Source organism: Amphimedon queenslandica, unplaced genomic scaffold (genome assembly GCF_000090795.2).
Source record: "Amphimedon queenslandica unplaced genomic scaffold, v1.1 AMPQUscaffold_13481, whole genome shotgun sequence".
Taxonomy (NCBI): domain Eukaryota; kingdom Metazoa; phylum Porifera; class Demospongiae; order Haplosclerida; family Niphatidae; genus Amphimedon; species Amphimedon queenslandica.
Window position 1 is genome coordinate 30,085 of NW_003546283.1, and position 19,298 is coordinate 49,382.

General features: G+C 37.6%; 6 protein-coding genes across 7 annotated transcripts in view; 2 read left to right on the forward strand and 4 right to left on the reverse strand.

Annotated features, from left to right (window-relative positions):
* Positions 1–3,599, reverse strand: part of LOC100640741 (carnitine O-palmitoyltransferase 1, liver isoform-like) — an 8,094-nt gene extending 4,495 nt beyond the window's left edge. Inside the window, exons 1-15 of one of the 2 annotated variants that reach the window (XM_003384922.2) lie at positions 3,201–3,599; positions 3,035–3,147; positions 2,783–2,840; positions 2,637–2,695; positions 2,367–2,443; positions 2,216–2,306; positions 1,950–2,123; positions 1,495–1,598; positions 1,268–1,434; positions 1,045–1,179; positions 724–839; positions 558–624; positions 336–496; positions 199–265; positions 88–149 (exon numbers count right to left, since the gene is read on the reverse strand). In XM_003384922.2, coding sequence (XP_003384970.2) covers positions 88–149; positions 199–265; positions 336–496; positions 558–624; positions 724–839; positions 1,045–1,179; positions 1,268–1,434; positions 1,495–1,598; positions 1,950–2,123; positions 2,216–2,306; positions 2,367–2,443; positions 2,637–2,695; positions 2,783–2,840; positions 3,035–3,147; positions 3,201–3,512 — 1,763 coding nt within the window. In that variant the 5' untranslated portion in view covers positions 3,513–3,599. The remainder of the gene's footprint in view (positions 1–87; positions 150–198; positions 266–335; positions 497–557; positions 625–723; positions 840–1,044; positions 1,180–1,267; positions 1,435–1,494; positions 1,599–1,949; positions 2,124–2,215; positions 2,307–2,366; positions 2,444–2,636; positions 2,696–2,782; positions 2,841–3,034; positions 3,148–3,200) is intronic. The other variant, XM_019994150.1, reaches the window with a different exon arrangement.
* LOC100640991 (cell division cycle protein 123 homolog) lies at positions 3,537–6,282 on the reverse strand. Its single transcript, XM_003384924.3, has 14 exons — positions 6,224–6,282; positions 6,115–6,179; positions 5,264–5,332; positions 5,164–5,218; positions 5,051–5,092; positions 4,902–4,997; positions 4,745–4,854; positions 4,583–4,613; positions 4,411–4,486; positions 4,185–4,310; positions 4,033–4,061; positions 3,804–3,974; positions 3,686–3,745; positions 3,537–3,633 (listed from the first exon to the last, which is right to left on the reverse strand). The coding sequence occupies exons 1-14, from the start codon at positions 6,248–6,250 to the stop codon at positions 3,613–3,615; spliced, it is 978 nt and encodes a 325-aa protein (XP_003384972.2). The 5' UTR covers positions 6,251–6,282; the 3' UTR covers positions 3,537–3,612.
* A 7-nt stretch (positions 6,283–6,289) lies between these two features.
* On the forward strand, positions 6,290–9,177 carry LOC109580695 (uncharacterized). The gene is made up of 14 exons (XM_019994151.1): positions 6,290–6,341; positions 6,393–6,566; positions 6,616–6,746; positions 6,829–6,952; positions 6,996–7,144; positions 7,228–7,486; positions 7,562–7,664; positions 7,727–7,852; positions 7,936–8,071; positions 8,144–8,190; positions 8,236–8,352; positions 8,392–8,477; positions 8,521–8,592; positions 8,654–9,177. Exons 1-14 carry the CDS (start codon positions 6,309–6,311, stop codon positions 9,059–9,061), a joined length of 1,965 nt encoding a protein of 654 aa, XP_019849710.1. The 5' UTR covers positions 6,290–6,308; the 3' UTR covers positions 9,062–9,177.
* Positions 9,152–14,256, reverse strand: LOC100638080 (coatomer subunit gamma-2-like). Its single transcript, XM_003384901.3, has 24 exons — positions 14,148–14,256; positions 14,051–14,103; positions 13,924–14,004; positions 13,699–13,850; positions 13,579–13,654; positions 13,443–13,535; positions 13,246–13,335; positions 13,086–13,202; positions 12,844–12,939; positions 12,718–12,796; positions 12,600–12,667; positions 12,433–12,543; positions 12,200–12,373; positions 11,936–12,014; positions 11,700–11,864; positions 11,406–11,481; positions 11,251–11,354; positions 10,878–11,003; positions 10,695–10,769; positions 10,469–10,611; positions 10,226–10,391; positions 10,073–10,173; positions 9,614–9,752; positions 9,152–9,473 (listed from the first exon to the last, which is right to left on the reverse strand). Exons 1-24 carry the CDS (start codon positions 14,185–14,187, stop codon positions 9,244–9,246), a joined length of 2,634 nt encoding a protein of 877 aa, XP_003384949.1. The 5' UTR covers positions 14,188–14,256; the 3' UTR covers positions 9,152–9,243.
* On the forward strand, positions 14,229–14,773 carry LOC100641118 (dolichol-phosphate mannosyltransferase subunit 3-like). Its single transcript, XM_011404283.2, has 3 exons — positions 14,229–14,402; positions 14,456–14,485; positions 14,534–14,773. The coding sequence occupies exons 1-3, from the start codon at positions 14,274–14,276 to the stop codon at positions 14,660–14,662; spliced, it is 288 nt and encodes a 95-aa protein (XP_011402585.1). The 5' UTR covers positions 14,229–14,273; the 3' UTR covers positions 14,663–14,773.
* Positions 14,731–19,260, reverse strand: LOC100641245 (NCK-interacting protein with SH3 domain-like). Its single transcript, XM_003384926.3, has 13 exons — positions 19,008–19,260; positions 18,864–18,959; positions 18,318–18,458; positions 18,035–18,141; positions 16,964–17,689; positions 16,578–16,701; positions 16,350–16,520; positions 16,063–16,288; positions 15,852–15,932; positions 15,624–15,752; positions 15,420–15,512; positions 15,198–15,364; positions 14,731–15,116 (listed from the first exon to the last, which is right to left on the reverse strand). The coding sequence occupies exons 1-13, from the start codon at positions 19,179–19,181 to the stop codon at positions 14,919–14,921; spliced, it is 2,433 nt and encodes an 810-aa protein (XP_003384974.1). The 5' UTR covers positions 19,182–19,260; the 3' UTR covers positions 14,731–14,918.
* Positions 19,261–19,298: the final 38 nt, after the last annotated feature.

A 19,298-nucleotide genomic window follows, 5' to 3' on the forward strand; every position in this document is an offset into this window, starting at 1 on the left:
TATACTGCTCCTGATACCTAGAGAAGTAGAAAGAGAGAGAGGGAGGGAATTAAACATGCTTGGTATGTGTGATTATATGTCTCGTACTTTATAGCTTCTTTAAGCAGTGCTTTCTTCTTCTCTACACTGACCTGAGGGTCGTCCATACTCTACATAAGAACACTTTATACACAAGATAATCCCTCCTCTTCATCAAACCTCAACAAAAGCTTTAGACTGCATTGATACAGGACGTATGGTCTCAGTCCTTCCTTTATAATAAAGTCTGCAGACACACACACACACACACAATAACATGCACACATCAGTGAGGAGTGTGTGTGGGTAGTGGGTACCTTGTAGTGGCTGATTCATATGTTAGCACCAGTTTATGATAGATCCTGTAATAGGTTAACTGTAGAGCCATTTGGAACCAACCATCAGGACTAAGACGACACTTTTTAGGAACATCTTTACCATAGGCTGGACTAATTATATGTAAGTCAGAATCAGAGACCTACAAATTAAATTTGACAATAAAAATAAACAATTTTCAAAATATTGTAGCTCCGACTTACCATGTTTCTCAAATTCTCTTTTGCTTTGGCTAGTTCATCTTTCAAATCATCAACATTCCATTTCAACCTACAATGAAAGAATAAGGAAAGTTGCAGCATATATAGGTACATAAACAGGTGTACGTGAGTTATAAAAAATATAAGAGTTTAGAAGATAATAGCTAACTCTTTTGGTTGTAAATTCTTTGGGTAGTCCTCCAAATTAAACCCATGTTCGACAATATGACCTTCATCATCGTATTCTTCACGTTGCAGCATGTACTCCCAAGTTTGTGAGCATATCTGAAAATAAAAACATTAAAACGAATGAACTAAACACACATAAAAGCATCATCATCATGATTATTATTCCCAAAATTCCTTAACAGTTGACATAAAACTGACAATAACAATAACAATGTAGTAAAAGGTCAGACATTATCGTAAAACTGAACACAAACATTTCGTGTCATTTCCTGATTTATAAAGGTGATCATAAACCACTTACTGTAGCATCAAGGTGAGAGTGTTCAGCATTAGAAGCAGTGAGTCCATTAGGATAAACTGGTACACAGACACTTTTATCAAACCACCTGTTGTACAAGTTCCCATGGAATATGTCCCTACCTCTAGCAGTCAGATCCTAAGTACAGAATAACTCCATGAAAATATTGCAGTACTTCTACATCATTCTTTATATTATAATTCTATAGTGTCTTCTGATCTCTCACTTCAACAGGAGGAGATTCTGTTTCAAGAGATACAAAGTTGAATCCAGTACTAATTGCATCCAGTGTCTCTTTATTGGTTGGATCCTTTATTAGCCTTTCTCTTATCTCGGCCCATTCCTCTCTTGGTAATGCAGTGAATGCTGCAACACCAGTTTCATCATCCTCATCTACATAAACAAATAATGTGTGCCACCCTCTCTCTCTCTGCTACATCTCTCTTCACTTACCACCAGCCATTTCCATTACTCTCTCTAGCTGCTTCTTTAGCAAGCTAGGAGGAAAGATACGATTGTCTTTAGTCAGCACTTGAATGCTGTACATCTTCCCTCGTCTAGAGAAAGAGAGAGGGAGAGAGAGAGAGAGGGAGGGAGAGAGAGAGAGAAAGAGAGATTCATTACTACAGAAACAATGATATTATGTCAACAGAAGACACAAAACATTACTTATGAATTATAAACATAAACAAAATCATAGACAATAATAATTAAAGGTCAAGGTCATAGCATACCCTCAAGCAGAAGAGTGCTAAGCAGATACAATTAATGCTTTGTATAAGGAGGTACATCTACTTAAAGCATGTGTCTAGCACATCTCTGCTTGTCTGTCATGCAATTTAAAGGATAAAAAGAGTATCTTAATGTATTGCAAGAAATAAATTCCATACAATCTTTAATATCATTACCTTATCACGACACTATGTGTCACAGTCTTGAAATCGGCGAATTCAAAAGTGTCAACTTCTCGTCCTGGGATCCTGCAAGAGGCACAGTTGAACTTCATTGAATGCATGCAAAATGGAACAAGGTTCAAAGCCATCATGTTTGGTATTCTACCAGCATCATATTCTGTAGCAAACCTAAAGAATATAGAAAAAAAGAAGTGGGAGAGAAAGAGAGAGAGAGAGAGGGTGAAGAGATACATTGTGGTAACAATGTTTAGTATCTTTACTTTGTTCCAAGATGAATGAGCATTGCTGCCCTGTCCAGCTGGTGTGGGGTTGTTGGCCTTCTTGTGCCGAGAGAGAAATAATTAGAATTGACTAAAAGTATGAGAGGATGAAGCCATTGCTTGTGATTAATGTAATAATGGGATCACTTACAAGGTATTGGCGTTCTTTGTCTTAAGTAAATGTACTCGTCCCACCAGTCACTTATCCAGTTTCTGTTGGTCCAAGATCTAAATAATAAATAATAATAATAATAATCCACTATTAGCTAAGTTGATGCATTGTAGGTTATTTTGTAGCAGTGTCAATGAGCAATGGCAGGTATTTATTGGCGGTTTTTGGAGTCCTGAAACAGCTGCTATACTGTATACATTGTACATGCAGGAATTTCATAGGCATACACGCAGAGTTCTTTCCACTAACTTTATCGTAAGATATTTCTGTAAGGTCTTTCCCTCTTTCTTTTGAAAATCATTCACAATCTGTCAATAAGAATATAATTATTCATAATGATCATATTCATTCCATCTCTTCATTGTGTACATAACAATGAAGAGATGATGGTTGACCTGTTCTGTTCTCTTGTACTCTTCATCAGAGAGGATTGGCTTTACACTCCTCAAGTACCTGCATAACCACAATGAATAGCTAAGGTAACGTAATAGTATTGAATGACATTGACCCCAACTCTAATCACCCTCTGAAAATGATGTTTTAGCAGCAGGAAAGAAGCATTTCATCGCTATGCAAGGTATGCACAGAGTAATGGGGAGGGCTTGCAAATGAACAATAAAGCTACAACTTGGTTGTATTTAGCTCACTTTTGGCATGTTTTCTTTAATGAGGGGACAGGGAGAGAAGGAAGGAAGATCTGATAGTATCCACTGCCTCGATTTTTCTTTCCAAGAAGTACAACAATCATAAAATACCATATCTTTCAAATTTTATACGAAAATGCACCACTGACAAGCATTTTATGAAACTGACCTTGTTGAGAGGATTCTTTGGATTCAGAAACCACCCGTTGTACTGGAGGAGACCACGGACTACATAAATGCGAAGACAAGACCAAAGGAGAACAGCAAGGCCACAAGCAAAGAGCCCTACAAGCAGGACGGCCGGGCCGAGCAACAAGCTAGCGGCTTCAAAAGGATTCACAAGAAACTCGCCAAATACTCCATCAACTGATGCATAGAGAGTGAAGAGACAGCTTAACAGCAACACTCCTAGTGCAGCACAAAAGAAAACTCGCCTTCTGTCCTGAAGGACGAGATCTACAGCACTTCTGATTGGGACCATCTTTGTTTTGCAAATTAGTTTAGCTTCCGGAAATGGGCGTGGCTGATAAAAGTATTTATAATATCAACTATAAAAGTCATTAGCTCGGTCATTAGTCTTCTTAATCTTCTGTTTTCTTTTGCTTTTAAAATAACAATGCAAATTAAAATATTTTGAAACTGAAAGTAACTCACAATTTTGAGTAAATCAACTAGCTTGTGAATATCTTCACCAGTTGCTAAGTCAACAGCATCCTTTGAAATATAAAACACAAAAAAATTAAAAAAACATTTGAAATTATTCTTTCACAACTTTTGGAAGTCTTGAGGCTACAGACTGTGAGGGCTGGATCCCAGAGGAGGGGTCAACCAGTCTTAGTTCAGGTAGGACAGGAGCTACTCTATTGAGCTCATCCCAAGAAAATAGCAAAGGATTGGTCACTGCTTTATCAAAAGGATTGAAGTCAAGCAAAAGAACAGAACCCTGGAATGCCACAAAGAGATTTAACAGGAATGATTTAAAGTCTACATATTACACTCACTTTGCATGGCCTGTACACATCCATCACAACTAAATAATAAGAATTAATACAACATTATGAAACACATTACCCCTCCTCTATTCACAGAATACCCCCTCATGCAACCATGAACATGAACATCTGCATTTTGTTGATGGAGTAAATACACTTACAATTACGAAGAGGAAATTTATTTGAAATATGATTGTCCTCAAAGAAGCAGCTGATGTCAGTCATGATAGACTCAATGCTGTCCAGCAAATGTTTGTAGCAATTTGAAATCTGTCTTTGACTAACTCCTATTGGATCAGTATAAAATCAAACAGAATCATATCAGCACGCCCTTCAATGCACAATCATCTCAAATCATCTCAATGTTAAATCAAATCACCATGATACCTATTAGTCTCTTGTCTTTTATGAAGCAACGAAATTCTCCCGAAGGATGAACATTGATCCATTTCCTCAAACAAAGCTACACAGAATATCATAATATTATAATGAATGTGTAGTAAATAATGTACTACATATCCATTTGTCAGCCAGCAAAAGCTACTACTATACAACTCACTGTGAAAGCTGAATCCTGTCCACTTTTATCTCTAAAAATAAGATGGTTAACGGTCAAAAATTGACAAGCCTTGGGCCAGTGTGATCACATAAATTATACATGTGCAAATATTTTGATAATAATGAGATGCATTGTGCTGTAATAATCATGGTATAACCTCACATTAGTGATGCAATAGTGTCTGATATGATGTCAGAGCTCTTTAATAAGAGAACCACTTCAGCAGGAACTGTGCATCTTAATGTGTTGTCACAATTTATCCAAGCAGCATCCTTTAAAAAAGAGAGAGAGGGAGAGAGAAGGATAATATTCTAATTACTTTTGGGGAAGACCAGTTTAGTTTTGGAAAGACAGATCCACCAAGTTCTTGTATGCTCTCAAAAATTGTCTTCACTAACTGAGGGAAAGATGGCCTCTATATAAAAACATAGGGGAACATAATGAAGCAATAGATTTAATGCATCATACCATAGCATCACTACTACCTTCATCATCCCAATCTGAGCCATCCTATTATAAAAATAAATAAAAATAAAAATAATAATGATAATAATAATAATAATAATAGTCAAATAGGGTACCTCATCACTGTTACTGTCACACCTCCCTTCAGTAGCATGAGCAGGTAACTCACAGCTATAATAAGTATCATTGTTATGTGAGGGTAATGGATACTCTTACCCTTTGGGTAATACAATACCATCTGATTGCAAGTACTGGATGAAGTCCATTGATAAATGGATCAGCTTACTATGAAATAATATACAATATCCTTATGTTATATATATGATTATCACTAAAATTTTTGAGTTATGGCCATTTCAAAAAACAAACCAATTTTTAAAAAATTCCCTGTACTATAGCCCATGGTTTTTTCAAAAAAATGGATACAAAATCACCCCCAAATTTTATTACATTTTCTGATACATATTGATGTCCTTATGCTGAATTTTGAAAAATACCCAAGGCTATAGTCCATGGTTTTTTCCAAAAAATGGCTCAAAAATCACCCCAAATTTTTATTACATTTTCTGATATATATTGATGCCCTTATGCTGTGTAGAAAGTTTGAGCTAATTCCGACTTCAATTTTTAAAGTTACGGCCATTTTAAGAAAATGCCAAAATTTTGAAAAATACCCAAGGCTATAGTCCATGGTTTTTTCCAAAAAATGGCTCAAAAATCACCCCAAATTTTTATTACATTTTCTGATACATATTGATGTCCTTATGCTGTGTAGAAAGTTTGAGCTGATTCCGACTTCAATTTTTCGAGTTACGGCCATTTTAAGAAAATGCCAAAATTTTGAAAAATACCCAAGGCTATAGTCCATGGTTTTTTCCAAAAAATGGCTCAAAAATCACCCCAAATTTTTATTACATTTTCTGATACATATTGATGTCTTTATGCTGTATGGAAAGTTTGAGCTGATTCCGACTTCAATTTTTCGAGTTACGGCCATTTTAAGAAAATGCCAAAAATCTGAAAAATACCCAAGGCTATAGTCCATGGTTTTTTCTAAATTTTCTCACGTTTCTATAGTAACTTCCTTAAATTTAGAGTACCAAGATGGAAGAGAACATACATCAGTGGATACCTGCAGAAATCAATATAGAATATAATCTTAAACCAGTTTAATACCTTTGACTCTTCCTCCATTTTGTCCATGTGGTAGCACGTGGTTTCCGTACTTGTCAGTATAACTCCGGATTTCAAAGAGGTCAAAATGGCCGACGAAGGAATGGAAGCTTACTTCGAGGTATTATCTCTCCTCCTGGTTGCATTTATGCTCCTTTCTCTTGCACATTAGACCTCTTCTAATGCTGAAGCTCTCAGACGAGCAGGAGCTGGAGAAGATCACATAGTAACGGCCCAAGAAATGAAAAACTCTTCACTTACTGAGTTAACCCACTCTTCTCCACACCTTTTCTCCCATCCACCAATGAAATCTAATGCAACTAGCACTCCATTAAATAAACAAGAAGTAAAGTATCAAGAATATACTCTGCATATCTGAGATATATTTCTTTCAGGCGGTCCATATTAGAATACTTGTTGAAGAAATAATGAAGTCAGCTCTTTTAACTGAAGATGATTGTGTCCTGCTGGAATCAGTACTGAAGATTGAAGGAATGAGTGATCCTACTGAGAAAAGAATTAATTAGTAAGGAAATGGCTGAAGGTTACTAATTTAATGAACATCAAATTATAATGGTAAATGTATTTTATTTTTTAATTTTCTCTAGTTTGTTTAATAACTGGTGGTATATTTACATCTCTTCGCTTGTAATGGTGTTATCTATGTTCTTTTCTTATTCCGCTTGTCTCCTCGTGTTTATCTTCACGGTAACAGGATTTACTTTATTTAAAGTAGGTCACATGATTATCACATGATTATATGTCACATGACTAGGCGAGAGAGACTAGGAGTGAGGGTAGGATGAGGAAGGAGAGAGAAGGAATAAAGAATTACCTGATAAAAATGGAGTCACTGCTCAATTTAATAATGAAATCACTGAATACAATTAGAGAGAGAGAGCTGGTGTATCACGGATTCCTGAGGTTAGAAAAATAATTAAAAATAAATTTAAATGTGAATTGTAAATTTTAATCTCACCTGTACATGTACACATACGTACATTTAGACCAGTGAGAGGTTTATCGGCAAGCCACATTGAGTCACAGCTGGCTAATGGCAACAGCAACAGCTTCCAGTGTCACTCATTGAGAGAGAGGCTTCACCAGGTGTGCAGCAAAGGGAAGGAGATGATGGGTAGTGTCACTGTTAGTCTCATTAATGGATACCCATTGAACACTGAACTGGACAATAAAGACACTTATCTGTTGTACAGGGAGTTACCGGCCGTACAAGATGAACATGTACTGTCGCTAGAGGCTCTGAAAGTGAGTTATAGAGGAGGAGAAATTAACAGTTACAATCAATTGTAAGATGAGTAATGATGATGATTACACTTTTAGGATGCTGCTAGCCTCATGGCTATAGTCAATTCTGAAATGTTGCGTCGATTGTGTTTAGTTTTAGGACGTCATTTGATCACTGAGCAATCTGTCCTTGATAAAAGTAAGTAAATCATTTTGTCATATAGTAACTTGTCTTTATACCTCTCTCTCCTCTTCCGTTAGCTGATAAAAGACTCTCTCTTTCAACTGCTTTTCAATTTCTTAAACCTCTTTATGAACATGTGGATGAAGCGTTGACTCAAATCCAATGGTCACTGGATTATCAGAATCACAAATACACAACTAAAGGTTACACAAAAATTAGAAAAAATTGCTATTATTATTATTATTATTATTATTATTATTATTATTATTATTATTATTATTTGTAGATGGTTCTACTGACAATAGCCCAGCTACTAATGGCAGCAAGAAGGCGGGGTTTAAAGGGGCAGGAGACAAACCTTTGTCATCAATTGAGGCGGAACTACATGCAGCTGACCTCCACGTACACACTACACTGATCAAGTAAATGAAATACATTATAAATATGTTTTAAAGTATATTCTATTTAATTAATTCACTTATATCACTGTACAGACTGCGTGAACTGAGTGATGACAGCTCAGGGGAAGTTTGGGAAGAAGGTACATTTGCACTTTAAGCAATGACATGTAACTTGTTCTCTGTAGAAATAAGATCAATTTTGAGTAACATAACCTCAGCTGAGCATCACCTCCAACAAGTTCTGAGTGAATTGTCTCAACCAGCCCCTCCTCCTTCTCCTCCCCTTGCCACATCAACACCAAGTAAGTGTAACAAGTGTAAGTTGTGACTGTTTTGTGTAGATTTTGTCAACATTGAAGATAATAATGAAGAAACTGAAGTACCATGCAATACACAAGAGACAGCAAATGATGATGATGAAGAGATGGTAAGATAATGACAGCTGCTCCTCATTTCAAATATAATGTTAGATATATGAAGCGTATGTGAGTGGTTTAGATCAGATCTCACAGTTGGAGGAGCAGGAGATAGTCAGCAATGAAGTAATGGAGGCTCTTCTTTTCATTAGCTATTATTCTATTTTACACACATGGACTGTATTAGGAATGGAGGAAAACCTCACTGAATATACTCCATGAGTTAAAGTCAGTTCTTTCTGTTAGAAAGGCCATGAAAGAAAAGAAGAGAAGGAAGAAGGATGCTGTAGAAGAAACCCCTTTACCAAAAGAGAATGCCCAGGATCAAAGTGACAGTGTAGAACATAATAACACTCAAACAAATAATTCAAATGAAGCTGGCAGTAGCAGCAGCTGTCTGCAAAATTCTCCAGAAAAGTCAAAAGATATTCACAGTGATGATGAAGGAAGGATTGCTACTGGAGCTGTGGTGGATGGATCTGGTGATCAACTCCTGCAGCTGCAGCTAATGGCAAGAGCAGCTGCTGCTTCAAAGAGAAGACAACAAAATGAAGAAATATTTGAATTGAGTGACAATGATGATGAAAATGACTAGGATTCAAGAAGTAAACTTTTTTGATTATTAATTTTTAAATCACTGCAAATCTTATCACTAAATCAGACTCTTAAATTATGTAAACTACTCTTCGTTAATCAAATGGTATCATAAAATTATCAATAACAAATCGCAGCACAAAACTATAACTAAGAGGCCAGTACATTGCATGGCGCAATAGTTCAGTTAATGGCAGCTGCAACCAGTTCACAAGTGTTGAGGTCTTTACTACGAACTGTCATCTTCATAGTGACCTGTCCTGTCTGAGCTAGTCTTGCTCTTACAAGAACCTCATGGCCTCCTCTAAAGACACCAGCCAGCAACAAGGTATGGGAGGTCCTATTGTGATCAACTTGGTCTGATCTCTCACACGACTGCATGCCAAGGAAACCAGTGATCTGCTTGACAGCATCTGAGGAAGACAAGTAGATTTGTGATATAGTATACATGTACAATAAATGCTGCAATAGTCTTAAGTCATTTTATTGCAGCAAATATTTCATCTAATAGTTTTATGATTAATGCTCTAGTTTCATTGCAAATTTGCAATACCTGAAATGTCCTTCATGCTGCTCAAGGCGTACGTCCCTTCGGTTTGATTCTCTTCTCCGATCTCCTCCCAAGAGGCAGCAAAGTTTGGCTTCACAATTCGCTGCATGTGATCAGACAAGAGAATATCAACATTCTCCAACTGAAGGGGAAAAGGAAAAGAAAGAGGGGAAGGAAAAAAGAGGGTGATCAATCTAAAAACAGAAACCCAATGACTATCAAATATTGCAGTATTAGTACTATATCTATTATTTCCACCAGTGGGTAGAGCAATGCACAGCTAATGGATCAGCATTAGCTCTTAAGTCACCACTTTATTGAGTAGAAGAGAGATAAAACCCTCTTTCTATAGCGAGGGTACAAATTGAAACTTGTCAACTTAAAATAATAACAAGCACAGAGTGTTGCCTCGCAGTATACTAGAGTGCACTAGAGTATACTAGAGTGTACAAGGTGACGTACCACATATTCATCATCGTATCCCTGATCATCATCAGGCTCCCCCGTGTTTGGGTCACAGTCTTTAACAATAAACTTTAACGTATTCAGGAATGTACCAGAAACTAGAACAAACACAGTATAAATTCTAAACATACACTCCTATTCAATGCCCACCAATGGTATTATCTTCAATCCCTACTAGTGTATATGCTGTCTTTGGTTGTCCGTAAGGTAAGGAAGCTATTGGTATGTAAGAGATGATGGAGAAACCTTCGGTCTCCTCCATTTCAACACGGACATTCTCCAGCAGCTGATCATTGAGCGTATTAGTGACATCAAACTGGAAATAAAAGAAAATGACATGTAAAGGATACTGTATGACACTAGTACGTGTACATGAGTGGGTGCGTTCCTTACCTGAAACACAAGGTGATTGAGGTAAGTGTGTTTGACACACCTCACCACATACTCGGTCTCAGACTCCGTTAGTTCAACGGGAGAGTCCGATGATTTGAACAATGGACCAAGCTTTGAAAACTGTGGTATGGCAGACAATTGCTCTGAGAGAAGAGAGAGAGAGAGAGAGGGAAGAGGAGGAAGATGTACATACAATGTACAGTTAATGAAAGGGCTAGGTTCTTACCAACAAAGATGTCGTGTTTAGAAGCAACAGGGGCGGACTTAATAACTGAACCACCTGTAGTAACCTCACCAATAGCTATTAATTAATAATAATAATAATAATAATAATAACAATAATAATAATAATAATAATATTAATAATAATTATACATGTAAGTTAATTACTACATTGTATTGTACGTACATTTTGGTGTTTCATTGTAAGGTGTTGTCTCAATAGGGACAGTCTTGATATCAAAAGGATCATCATTAGGCTGACTGCAATAAGCTAGTAATGCTCTCTCTAGGCCAACCACTGACACACTTATAGCTGTAGGAGAGAGAGAGAGAAGAAGGAATAAATCAAACAACAACCAAGTCTAAAATAATGTACTGTGTTCATTACATGTCCCTGTCGTCCGACCCAAATCAATAATTTATTGAATATTAATTTGGCGAGTGGAGATGGGTTGATATAGCGGGCATTAATTAGAACAGAGAGCTTGTTCACTTAATTAGAAACAAGTCTGGAGGCAACCCGCAATTAACTACATCTCTCTCCTCTCTCAATTTCTTACGATTGAGTATAAAAGCTGACGAAAGTGACTTCTGCTTTTGTTTAAGTACCTCCATGTAAAGCAGAGCACGATCACGGACCTCGTCATCGTTGTCAAGGAGACACCTGTGGATGAAAGTAGGCATGTCAAGTAGGAGGGGCCAAAAAAGGACTGACCTTTCCAAAAGGACAAGGATACTTTCAAGCAAATCTTCACAGGAGGCGCCAAACTTTGCTAGTGACGTCACAGCAGCTGAAAGAACAGGAATATTAATTATTTGTATTTTAAAGTATATGTATATACATTACATGTCCCTGTCGTCCGACCCAAATTAATAATTTATTAAATATTAATTTGGCGAGTGGAGATGGGTTGATATAGCGGGCATTAATTAGAACAAAGACCTTGTTCACTTAATTAGAAACAAGTCTGGAGGCAACCCGCAATTAACCACACCTTCAAAAACTCACCAGCTCTAACAGTCGCAGCCTCGAGCAAGACTCTATTGTAAATGAACCTAATGTACTTGTAAGGTTTCTGGGTCCGAGGCCCCTCCCTCCCCAAGAGGTGGAGTATTCGAGTGGCCAGTTCAATGTGTTCACAGTCTTCAATAAACTCACAAAGATGGGACAATCCTATAGTCATGTGCAGAGAGAGAAGATGCATACAATATTGGACATGATGTTGATTTGACAAAGATTCTTACCGACATCTTTGATTTCAGAGTTCTCTTCAATGATGGCTATGATGGTGTTCACAATGGCCTTCTTGTAGTCAAAGCCGCCCTGAGGAAAAGAGGAGGAGAAGGAAAAGATGTCAAACAATCTATAAAAATCAGCACAGAAACTATTTATAAATGGAGATTTCTCTCCTTTTCATTTATGGCAAAATGTGGCCAAAAGTCCATGCAGTATAATAAATGGTACATTCTGAGGAGGTTGTCCCATTATGTCATAAAGTTATTACTGACCTCTTCCCTGAGCATGTTGGCAAGGAACGTCATCAAAATGTGATGCTTCCGTGGGAACTTTATACAAACAGAACGAATGGCCTCGACAACGACAGTCTTGAACTCATCTGATATCTCAGACATGAAACTAGTGATCTGTTTCATGAGACGATCAACACTAGCTTCATTCCCAGTCTGCAGAATGGAAACATGAGAATGAAGAGTAGAAAGGAGTATATGATATATTGACTGACCTTGAGCAATGTTGTGATGGCAAGTGTAGCTATGCTCCTGTTAGTATCGGATATCAAGTTCTCTAGATCAATATTGCAAGAGGTAACAACGTCAGGGTGAATCATGGCAATCTAGTGAGGGACAGAAAAATAAATAAATAAATATTTATAAATCCTCTTCTTCTTACTCTGTTAAGTGTCTTTACAGCAGCAAAACGAGTCACAGCTTTAGGTGAACTCAAAAACATTTGCAACACTGAGAGAAGAAAAATGAATTAATAATAAAAATTTAAGAATTAAACTAACCTGAGACTGCTGGTTGGAGCTCCCTAGCGGTGATGTTACTCAAGTTAACCATAGCCCGAGCTGCCTCATACACAACCATCTAACAATATAGTGAGTCATGTGATAGTCATGTGACCAATGGCTTACATCATTCTTATGACGGAGACAAGACTCAAGGAAGTCATACAGCATATTGTTACTGCTCCTCTCCTCCCTCTCCAGCACCTTACAAGCAATCCTTATCTACAAGTATAAAACAACATCAAGTTAACACAGTGTTAACATCAAGTTAACATCCAAGTTTAATGCAATGTTAACATCAAGCTAACGCAGTGTTAGCATCAATTTGGCATTAAAACAGTAACAAAATTGACGCAGTCTCTACTTACCAGTAAACAGTAACCAAAAGGTGATCTCAATCCAGAACGAGACAATTTCGTGACCATCTTAGTCACGGCTAGTCTATCATGTTTACGAATGTGATACAACAGGCCAATGGCGTGATACTAGTGGTGGGTGGAGTTAGGATGATTGACCACACCCACGTACCTGAACCATGAGGTGATCTGAAGTGCTGGCCTCCTGAGCCTCGTTGACCCATCGCTTCACAATCTCAACAGCACCTCGCTGAAATATGTGCTAGAGGGGGACAATTAATATACATGTACAGTACTTAGTATAAACAAAATACACAAAACTTCTCCCACATACATGTAGGCCATCAAAAAGAAAGACATTGAACTCACTAGGGCAGAGACTAATGCGGCACTTGAGACACTAGGATTGCGATCAACAATAGCTTGCTTCATGTAGCGCTCAATAGCTTGTACCATCGTATTCTAAAGAAAAGAGAAAATACATCATTTTAAAACCTAACCTTACGTCAGTGATGACACACAAGGCTCTTATGGCACTCCCCCTGTACTGATCCTCTTTTCCAGTCATGTCCTTTGTCAAACTATAACAATCATTAATAACTAGCCACGCTTATGACACGCCTACCTGCTGGTGACAATGATGACGTCGTTGGCAATTTTTGCCATTTCTTTGACGGAGACATAGACAAGCCTTCGGAGGGTAATGTCTTTGGACTGCCAGAGCTTCGTGATGGCAAAAAATGTCTGAGTAGCTTCAGCTGGAGTTAGTGTCACACCCTGAAAGAAAGGAAGAGAAAAACCGACAAAAAAATTTTGAAATTCTAAAAAAAATTTGAGCTTTTTTCATCACCTGGTTCATAAGATAAAGGATCTTTGTGAGGATTAGCGTACACTTTTTGTTATTTAAGACATTGTCATTGAAGGCTCTGGCCTAGAGAGAGATCACGTGATCCAGGTATATTATAATTCCGCCTAACCTCTTGAAGGACCGTGCTCTTTTCTAGGTTTTGGAAGGGGCCACTTTTACCACCTGTAAAACAGTTTGAAAATGATTAAATGGGACACTTATTGTACCCTCTTCATCGTCTTTCTTGTATCCACGAATCACGTTCATGGCCTTTGTTCAAAGAAAGGGCACGTTGCAGATCCGTATACCTCCGCTCGCTGATCCGTTTATTCCCGTATAATCCCTGAAACAAGATGGTGGTCTGCACCAAGCTAGTTCAATGGCTGGCTATTGCAGCCTTCTTTATGGAGCTATGGTATGGACTGGTCGTGGGCTGGTTTCCTATAAATATTAGCCCGCAATTATACCAAGTACTTCTCCCTGTAAGGCTTATATCATTTTTAATTAATTTTTAAAGTTTAATTATTTTTAATAGATGCCACTTTATGCCATCATGTTACTAGGGGTAAGTTATTATTGTTATTCTATTTAAAGAGCACTCACATACATGTAGTGTTACTCGTTAATCGCCGTTGGTTACCAGCTCATGACATTCAGCGATTGCCCTGAAGCAGCTGACGAAATCAAGCAAGAAATTCAAATGGCCAAAAGGGACTTGGCATCAAAAGGATTTAAATTTTAAAACAACATTGAGAACCCATCATTATCTATCTCTCACTCGGACTTTCTACTTTATTTATAAAATTTAAATTGTTTTAAGCTAATTTAAAAACATATGCCTTTAAATACTGTACATTTACATCATGTCATTATAATTAATGATTATGATTAAAATTATTTCAAATCACACACACAATCGATCAGTCACACACACTCAGAGGGTTCACTGATTCTCTGATAGTACAACCTATCAGTTGTATTAAGTTCTCTCATCACTGCTATGAGGAACCATCAAATAGGCCGGGGAAGGTTTCTAAGAGTTTCTTGATGGCTCCCTGATCTGGGATACTCTCCTCTCCCTCTTCTCTCAGTATCCTTTTAAGACAGGAGGTTAAATCGGAGCGCCTGTGATGATGATCAGTGTATTGCGTGTTAGTTATTAGTCGCTGAAGCAACTCAATGTAATGGGATCTAGACTGAAAGGAGAGAGAGAGAGAGGAGGAGGAGAAAGGATTTAAAACATTAGGAGAGAGACACTATAAAGGCAATGAAGTTACTTTATCTCCAGGTGCAAGGTCGTGGAGCTGCCTTGAAATGATATCAATGAGGACCTTGAGGTCTGTTGTATAGAACACACCAGACGTCAGTGGATCTGAAAATAGATCCAGCAGTATTTTAGTTAATGAATCAGGACAGCAAGGCTTCACTATGGAGACTGGATCCTCTATAATAAAGTAAAGGACATGCAATATTTTGATATTTTAATGATAGTCTCTCACCTCCTCTGTTGACAAGAAGCATAAGCTTCTCACTGAATGATCTTGGATTATCAAACACCTTCAGCACCTGCATAACAATGTTAGTCGAGGGATCTTGAAGAGAGAGAGAGAGAGAGAGAAAGCAGAAGATTGTAAATAGAATAATAGTCCAAACCAAAATAACTTAATAATATTTTTTTTCTTTTTTAAGAGTTGAATTCTTACATTCAAAGTGTTGATTGAAGCTAAGGATCATGTTAAGGAAAGCATCAGGTAACTCATCATTGACATCAGACTCTGGAGGGTCTTCTATATTGTCCAGGAGAAACTTGACAAACTCTGCACTCCATTGATCTAGCAAGACAAAGGAAATGAAACTATTATTGTAAAATCAGAAGAATGATGCTGTATGGCTGTAGTATACATGTACAATGTATGCTTTGTTATAGTTACCATATACTGGTAGAGGAACATCCTCAGCTGTTGAAAACATCATTGTACAAACTATACTGGAGAATAAAACCTTCTGTGTCTCTAGAATAAGAAAAAAAATAATTGCATGTACAAGCGGTCAACAAATATTCCATCAAAGTTTTAGACCATTAAACCTTCTTGGAACTAAACTTTTAGGCTCCACAGTTACCAGCTGCACAGTATAACTTACCATTGGTGTTAATTTGAATATCATGTCCTAGTTCATTGGGCAGTACTGATTGAAGCATTACACTCACAACCTCCTGATCTAGTGTACAACAGGCACCAAACACTTTCAATAACAGTATCCTTAACTGTACTCTTGGCTCTAACTGATAGTAACTTATTAATACTAGAATGTTCTCATATTTATCTTCTTGTATAGCAGCCTTTGATACAATAGGATCAGCATCATACTAAATAGAAAATTAAATAAATAAATAATCATGATGATACCTGTACAGTACATGTACATACTAATATTTGCAGAAGTTCTTCAAGATATTGACTGATGATTTCACTGTCATCACGGACGGCCCACCCTCTCTGTTGACTATCATCTCTAGCTTCTCTCATTTCAAAGAAAATATGTTTCAACCTCTTCAGATCTTCATTATCCTCAGAGAGACTGTTATCCTCCTCTTTTGCCTGTTTTAAAAGTAATTATAGTAACTCCCCCTCCCCCCTCTCTCTCTTTCTTCTTACTTGAGATGCACGAAGAGATGCCAGTAATCCGTCCATCACAGGCGCAATCTCAGGAACCTTTTCCTCTAAAAATCCCAGAACCCCTTCAAGGGCAAGGGCAGATTTTGGATGACTCAGACCCGTTCTAATTTAAAACAAGAAATAAATTTAATGTGCAATCAACTTTAAAATACTATAATAATCATTATTAGTACTCTAGGGTTTATACATGAAGCAAATAGCAGGAACTATTAATGAAACTTGAAATTAATTTTGAACTTGCCGTTACTATACAGTAAATTACTGATTAATTAAAGCATTTAGTGTGCAGTAATAAAATCTATTTATATATAATTTGCTACAATTTAATAATAATAATTCTCCAATCTCTCATACATACACAGTACCTGTTCCTAATAACATCAATTAGTTCCAGTGCAGTATCATTTGAGAACTCAGTTGGAAGGTTGAGCTTCTTACCAAACCCCTCGCTCTCCGAGAGGGTTTCTAACTGATTCCCAGGCTGACCCACGCGATTGAGATAAGAGGTAAGTCTTTGCTTAGTCTTTGGGCTAATGCCACCAACAGGTAATGTGGCCCCGTCACTCGACTGGCTGGAATTATCGTCACATTCAACCGACTGCTCACGACTATCTCTGAGTTCTTCCTTCTGAGCTGCCATATCTATTACCATGACTCCTCCTTCCTTCTTCCCCTCCTCCTCTTTCTTTTCAGACTCTTTAACGATGTGAGAAGGTGATGGTGTGTGTTTGCTAAGCGATACAGTCCTGGTAGGAGGGGGAGGGGCCGGCCGACTGACGTTAATTATTAACTCACTCTGTGGTCTGTTTGCTCCAGCTCCTCCTTCCTTCTCTCTCAGTTGGACCCCGGCGAGATCAAGTGGTTCGACGGTTGGCTGTGGAGGGGGCGGGGCTTTACGACGATGTTTGTTTTTATGGGATGGAGATGGGGACGAACTCATTTCTCTGGGAACAGGAGATGAGGTGGTTTCCATGGGGATGGGCGAGGGACTGGAGAAAGTGGACACACTTGCTTCCATGGTGTTGGGAGATTTGGTACGCTCCTTTGATTCAGAACTATTGACCACGGACTGTCTATGAGCGACCAGAGTCCTAATAAGGAAAGAAGTACAGGTATCAGATAAAATAATGAAAATTAACAAGGCAGTGTTTATCTCAATGGAAAATAAACGAATAGCCTGTATTGAAAATACAGGCTACACTAATGACAGCTAGCCTTCATGTACAGGTTGTACTGTATACATTTCTTGTTAATCCTACATGTACTGTACACGTAAATGAACTGTTTGTTTTCATTTTCTTTCTGTTCTGCCTCTTTCTGATACATATACATGTACTTATGTTGAGTAGAAAGTTTGAACTGATTCCAATAAAAATTAGATTTTATACAAAAATTTTAAAGTAGGGCCAAAGTACATGTACATGTATATTCCTCACTGTAAAGTTGATCTTTGTTCTGCTGTGTAAAATCCTCCAGCAGTAGTAGCATCAACATGTATCTTATCAATGGCACGATCTATTGACAAGAGAACATCTTTAATGGCCTGAATAAGAAGAATAGCAATGACCAATAAAATACTGACACTGAACATTGAATAAGTACTATTGGTTGAATGGATGCTTTAAAAGCAATGTAAATATTATCATGAACATGTGCATGTATGCATACAAATAAATGTAAATAAACTGCAAGCCTCACATTATTTATATCATTACTTACTTCTGCTGATTGTGGTTCTACCCCGTTATTGTTGGTCGTCTCTTCTTGCTTGACATAAGAGGCAGGCACCATACCTTCTCTACCAGTTGACATGTTCTTCATTGTATACCAGTCCTTAGTGTGCACTTGCCTCAATATCAACTATAAATACAAATACACAATGCATTAGGGTCACTGTGTCCATGTACATATGTATTTATGATGTGTAGTGGTAACTGCAAGTTCCTTCATGTTTGTATGAAAACAATGTATGCTTTGTACATACCGAAACAAGGAAGGAGAACACATAACAGAATGGACAATGTGAAGTACATACCAGTGACAGGTAGTTAGCTCCTGTCATGTTTACATCAAACTGTACATGTACTTGCTTCTTCTCTCATTTATATGTTTATTTGCTTTGTTTGTGTAATAAGTTAGTGTATGCTTAAGACATGTCACAGACTGGATAGGTTCCTGTGATGTCTTCATCAATGCATTAGTATAAGCTCTCTCCCTCCTCCTCTCTCTCTCTCTCTTTTGCTCTCTCTCTCTATTCTTATTAACCTTGTCATTTTTCTTGATGTCTATCTGATAGGCTGCCTGTCCCACATAATCAAACATTGCAATAAACACACTGCCTTTAGAATGGGTACTCTTCTCCTAAACAACACAACAGGAATGTAGCCACGAATACATTGGGGTGCTTACTTCAGGTAGTATGGCCTCAAGGTAGGAAGCAGGAACAAGACCACTAGTGGATCCTTTTTGAACAGTGGACCAGTTATTCCCTGAGCTTGTAACTGTGACTAGCTCTCCTGCCTTCACTTTTAGCATTTTTTTCTCCTCACCGGCAAAATCGTACAATACCTTGTGAGTTGCCATGTCTCCTCTCTGTTATATTCTAGCAGCTTTCTTTAAACTGCAAACAGAAATAGAAGAAATGAAAGATGGTGTTATGTTATGTGTAATTATTTCTTTTGGAATTGATTGCCTTTAATT

What these genes read in the sequence shown, in the direction of transcription:
- LOC100640991 (XM_003384924.3), bottom strand. Translation starts at nt 6,250, where the DNA reads ATGGACAAAATGGAGGAAGAGTCAAAG. An exon ending in AAGGTAGTAGTGATGCTATG is followed by an intron (nt 4,998 to 5,050) that starts GTATGATGCATT and finishes GTTTTTATATAG; the next exon opens with AGGCCATCTTTCCCTCAGTT. An exon ending in AAAAGACAAGAGACTAATAG is followed by an intron (nt 4,311 to 4,410) that starts GTATCATGGTGA and finishes CTGATCCAATAG; the next exon opens with GAGTTAGTCAAAGACAGATT.
- LOC100641245 (XM_003384926.3), bottom strand. Translation starts at nt 19,181, where the DNA reads ATGGCAACTCACAAGGTATTGTACGATTTTGCCGGTGAGGAGAAAAAA. An exon ending in AAGAACTTCTGCAAATATTA is followed by an intron (nt 16,289 to 16,349) that starts GTATGTACATGT and finishes TTTTCTATTTAG; the next exon opens with TATGATGCTGATCCTATTGT. An exon ending in ACCTTGCACCTGGAGATAAA is followed by an intron (nt 15,117 to 15,197) that starts GTAACTTCATTG and finishes CTCTCCTTTCAG; the next exon opens with TCTAGATCCCATTACATTGA.
- LOC100638080 (XM_003384901.3), bottom strand. Translation starts at nt 14,187, where the DNA reads ATGAACGTGATTCGTGGATACAAGAAAGACGATGAAGAGG. An exon ending in CAAGAAAGACGATGAAGAGG is followed by an intron (nt 14,104 to 14,147) that starts GTACAATAAGTG and finishes ACTGTTTTACAG; the next exon opens with GTGGTAAAAGTGGCCCCTTC. An exon ending in GATTGAAGATAATACCATTG is followed by an intron (nt 10,174 to 10,225) that starts GTGGGCATTGAA and finishes TGTTTGTTCTAG; the next exon opens with TTTCTGGTACATTCCTGAAT.
- LOC100641118 (XM_011404283.2), top strand. Translation starts at nt 14,274, where the DNA reads ATGGTGGTCTGCACCAAGCTAGTTCAATGGCTGGCTATTGCAGCCTTC. An exon ending in TATACCAAGTACTTCTCCCT is followed by an intron (nt 14,403 to 14,455) that starts GTAAGGCTTATA and finishes TATTTTTAATAG; the next exon opens with ATGCCACTTTATGCCATCAT. An exon ending in ATGCCATCATGTTACTAGGG is followed by an intron (nt 14,486 to 14,533) that starts GTAAGTTATTAT and finishes ACATACATGTAG; the next exon opens with TGTTACTCGTTAATCGCCGT.
- LOC109580695 (XM_019994151.1), top strand. Translation starts at nt 6,309, where the DNA reads ATGGCCGACGAAGGAATGGAAGCTTACTTCGAG. An exon ending in CTCCATTAAATAAACAAGAA is followed by an intron (nt 6,567 to 6,615) that starts GTAAAGTATCAA and finishes TATTTCTTTCAG; the next exon opens with GCGGTCCATATTAGAATACT. An exon ending in ATGATGATGATGAAGAGATG is followed by an intron (nt 8,478 to 8,520) that starts GTAAGATAATGA and finishes ATATAATGTTAG; the next exon opens with ATATATGAAGCGTATGTGAG.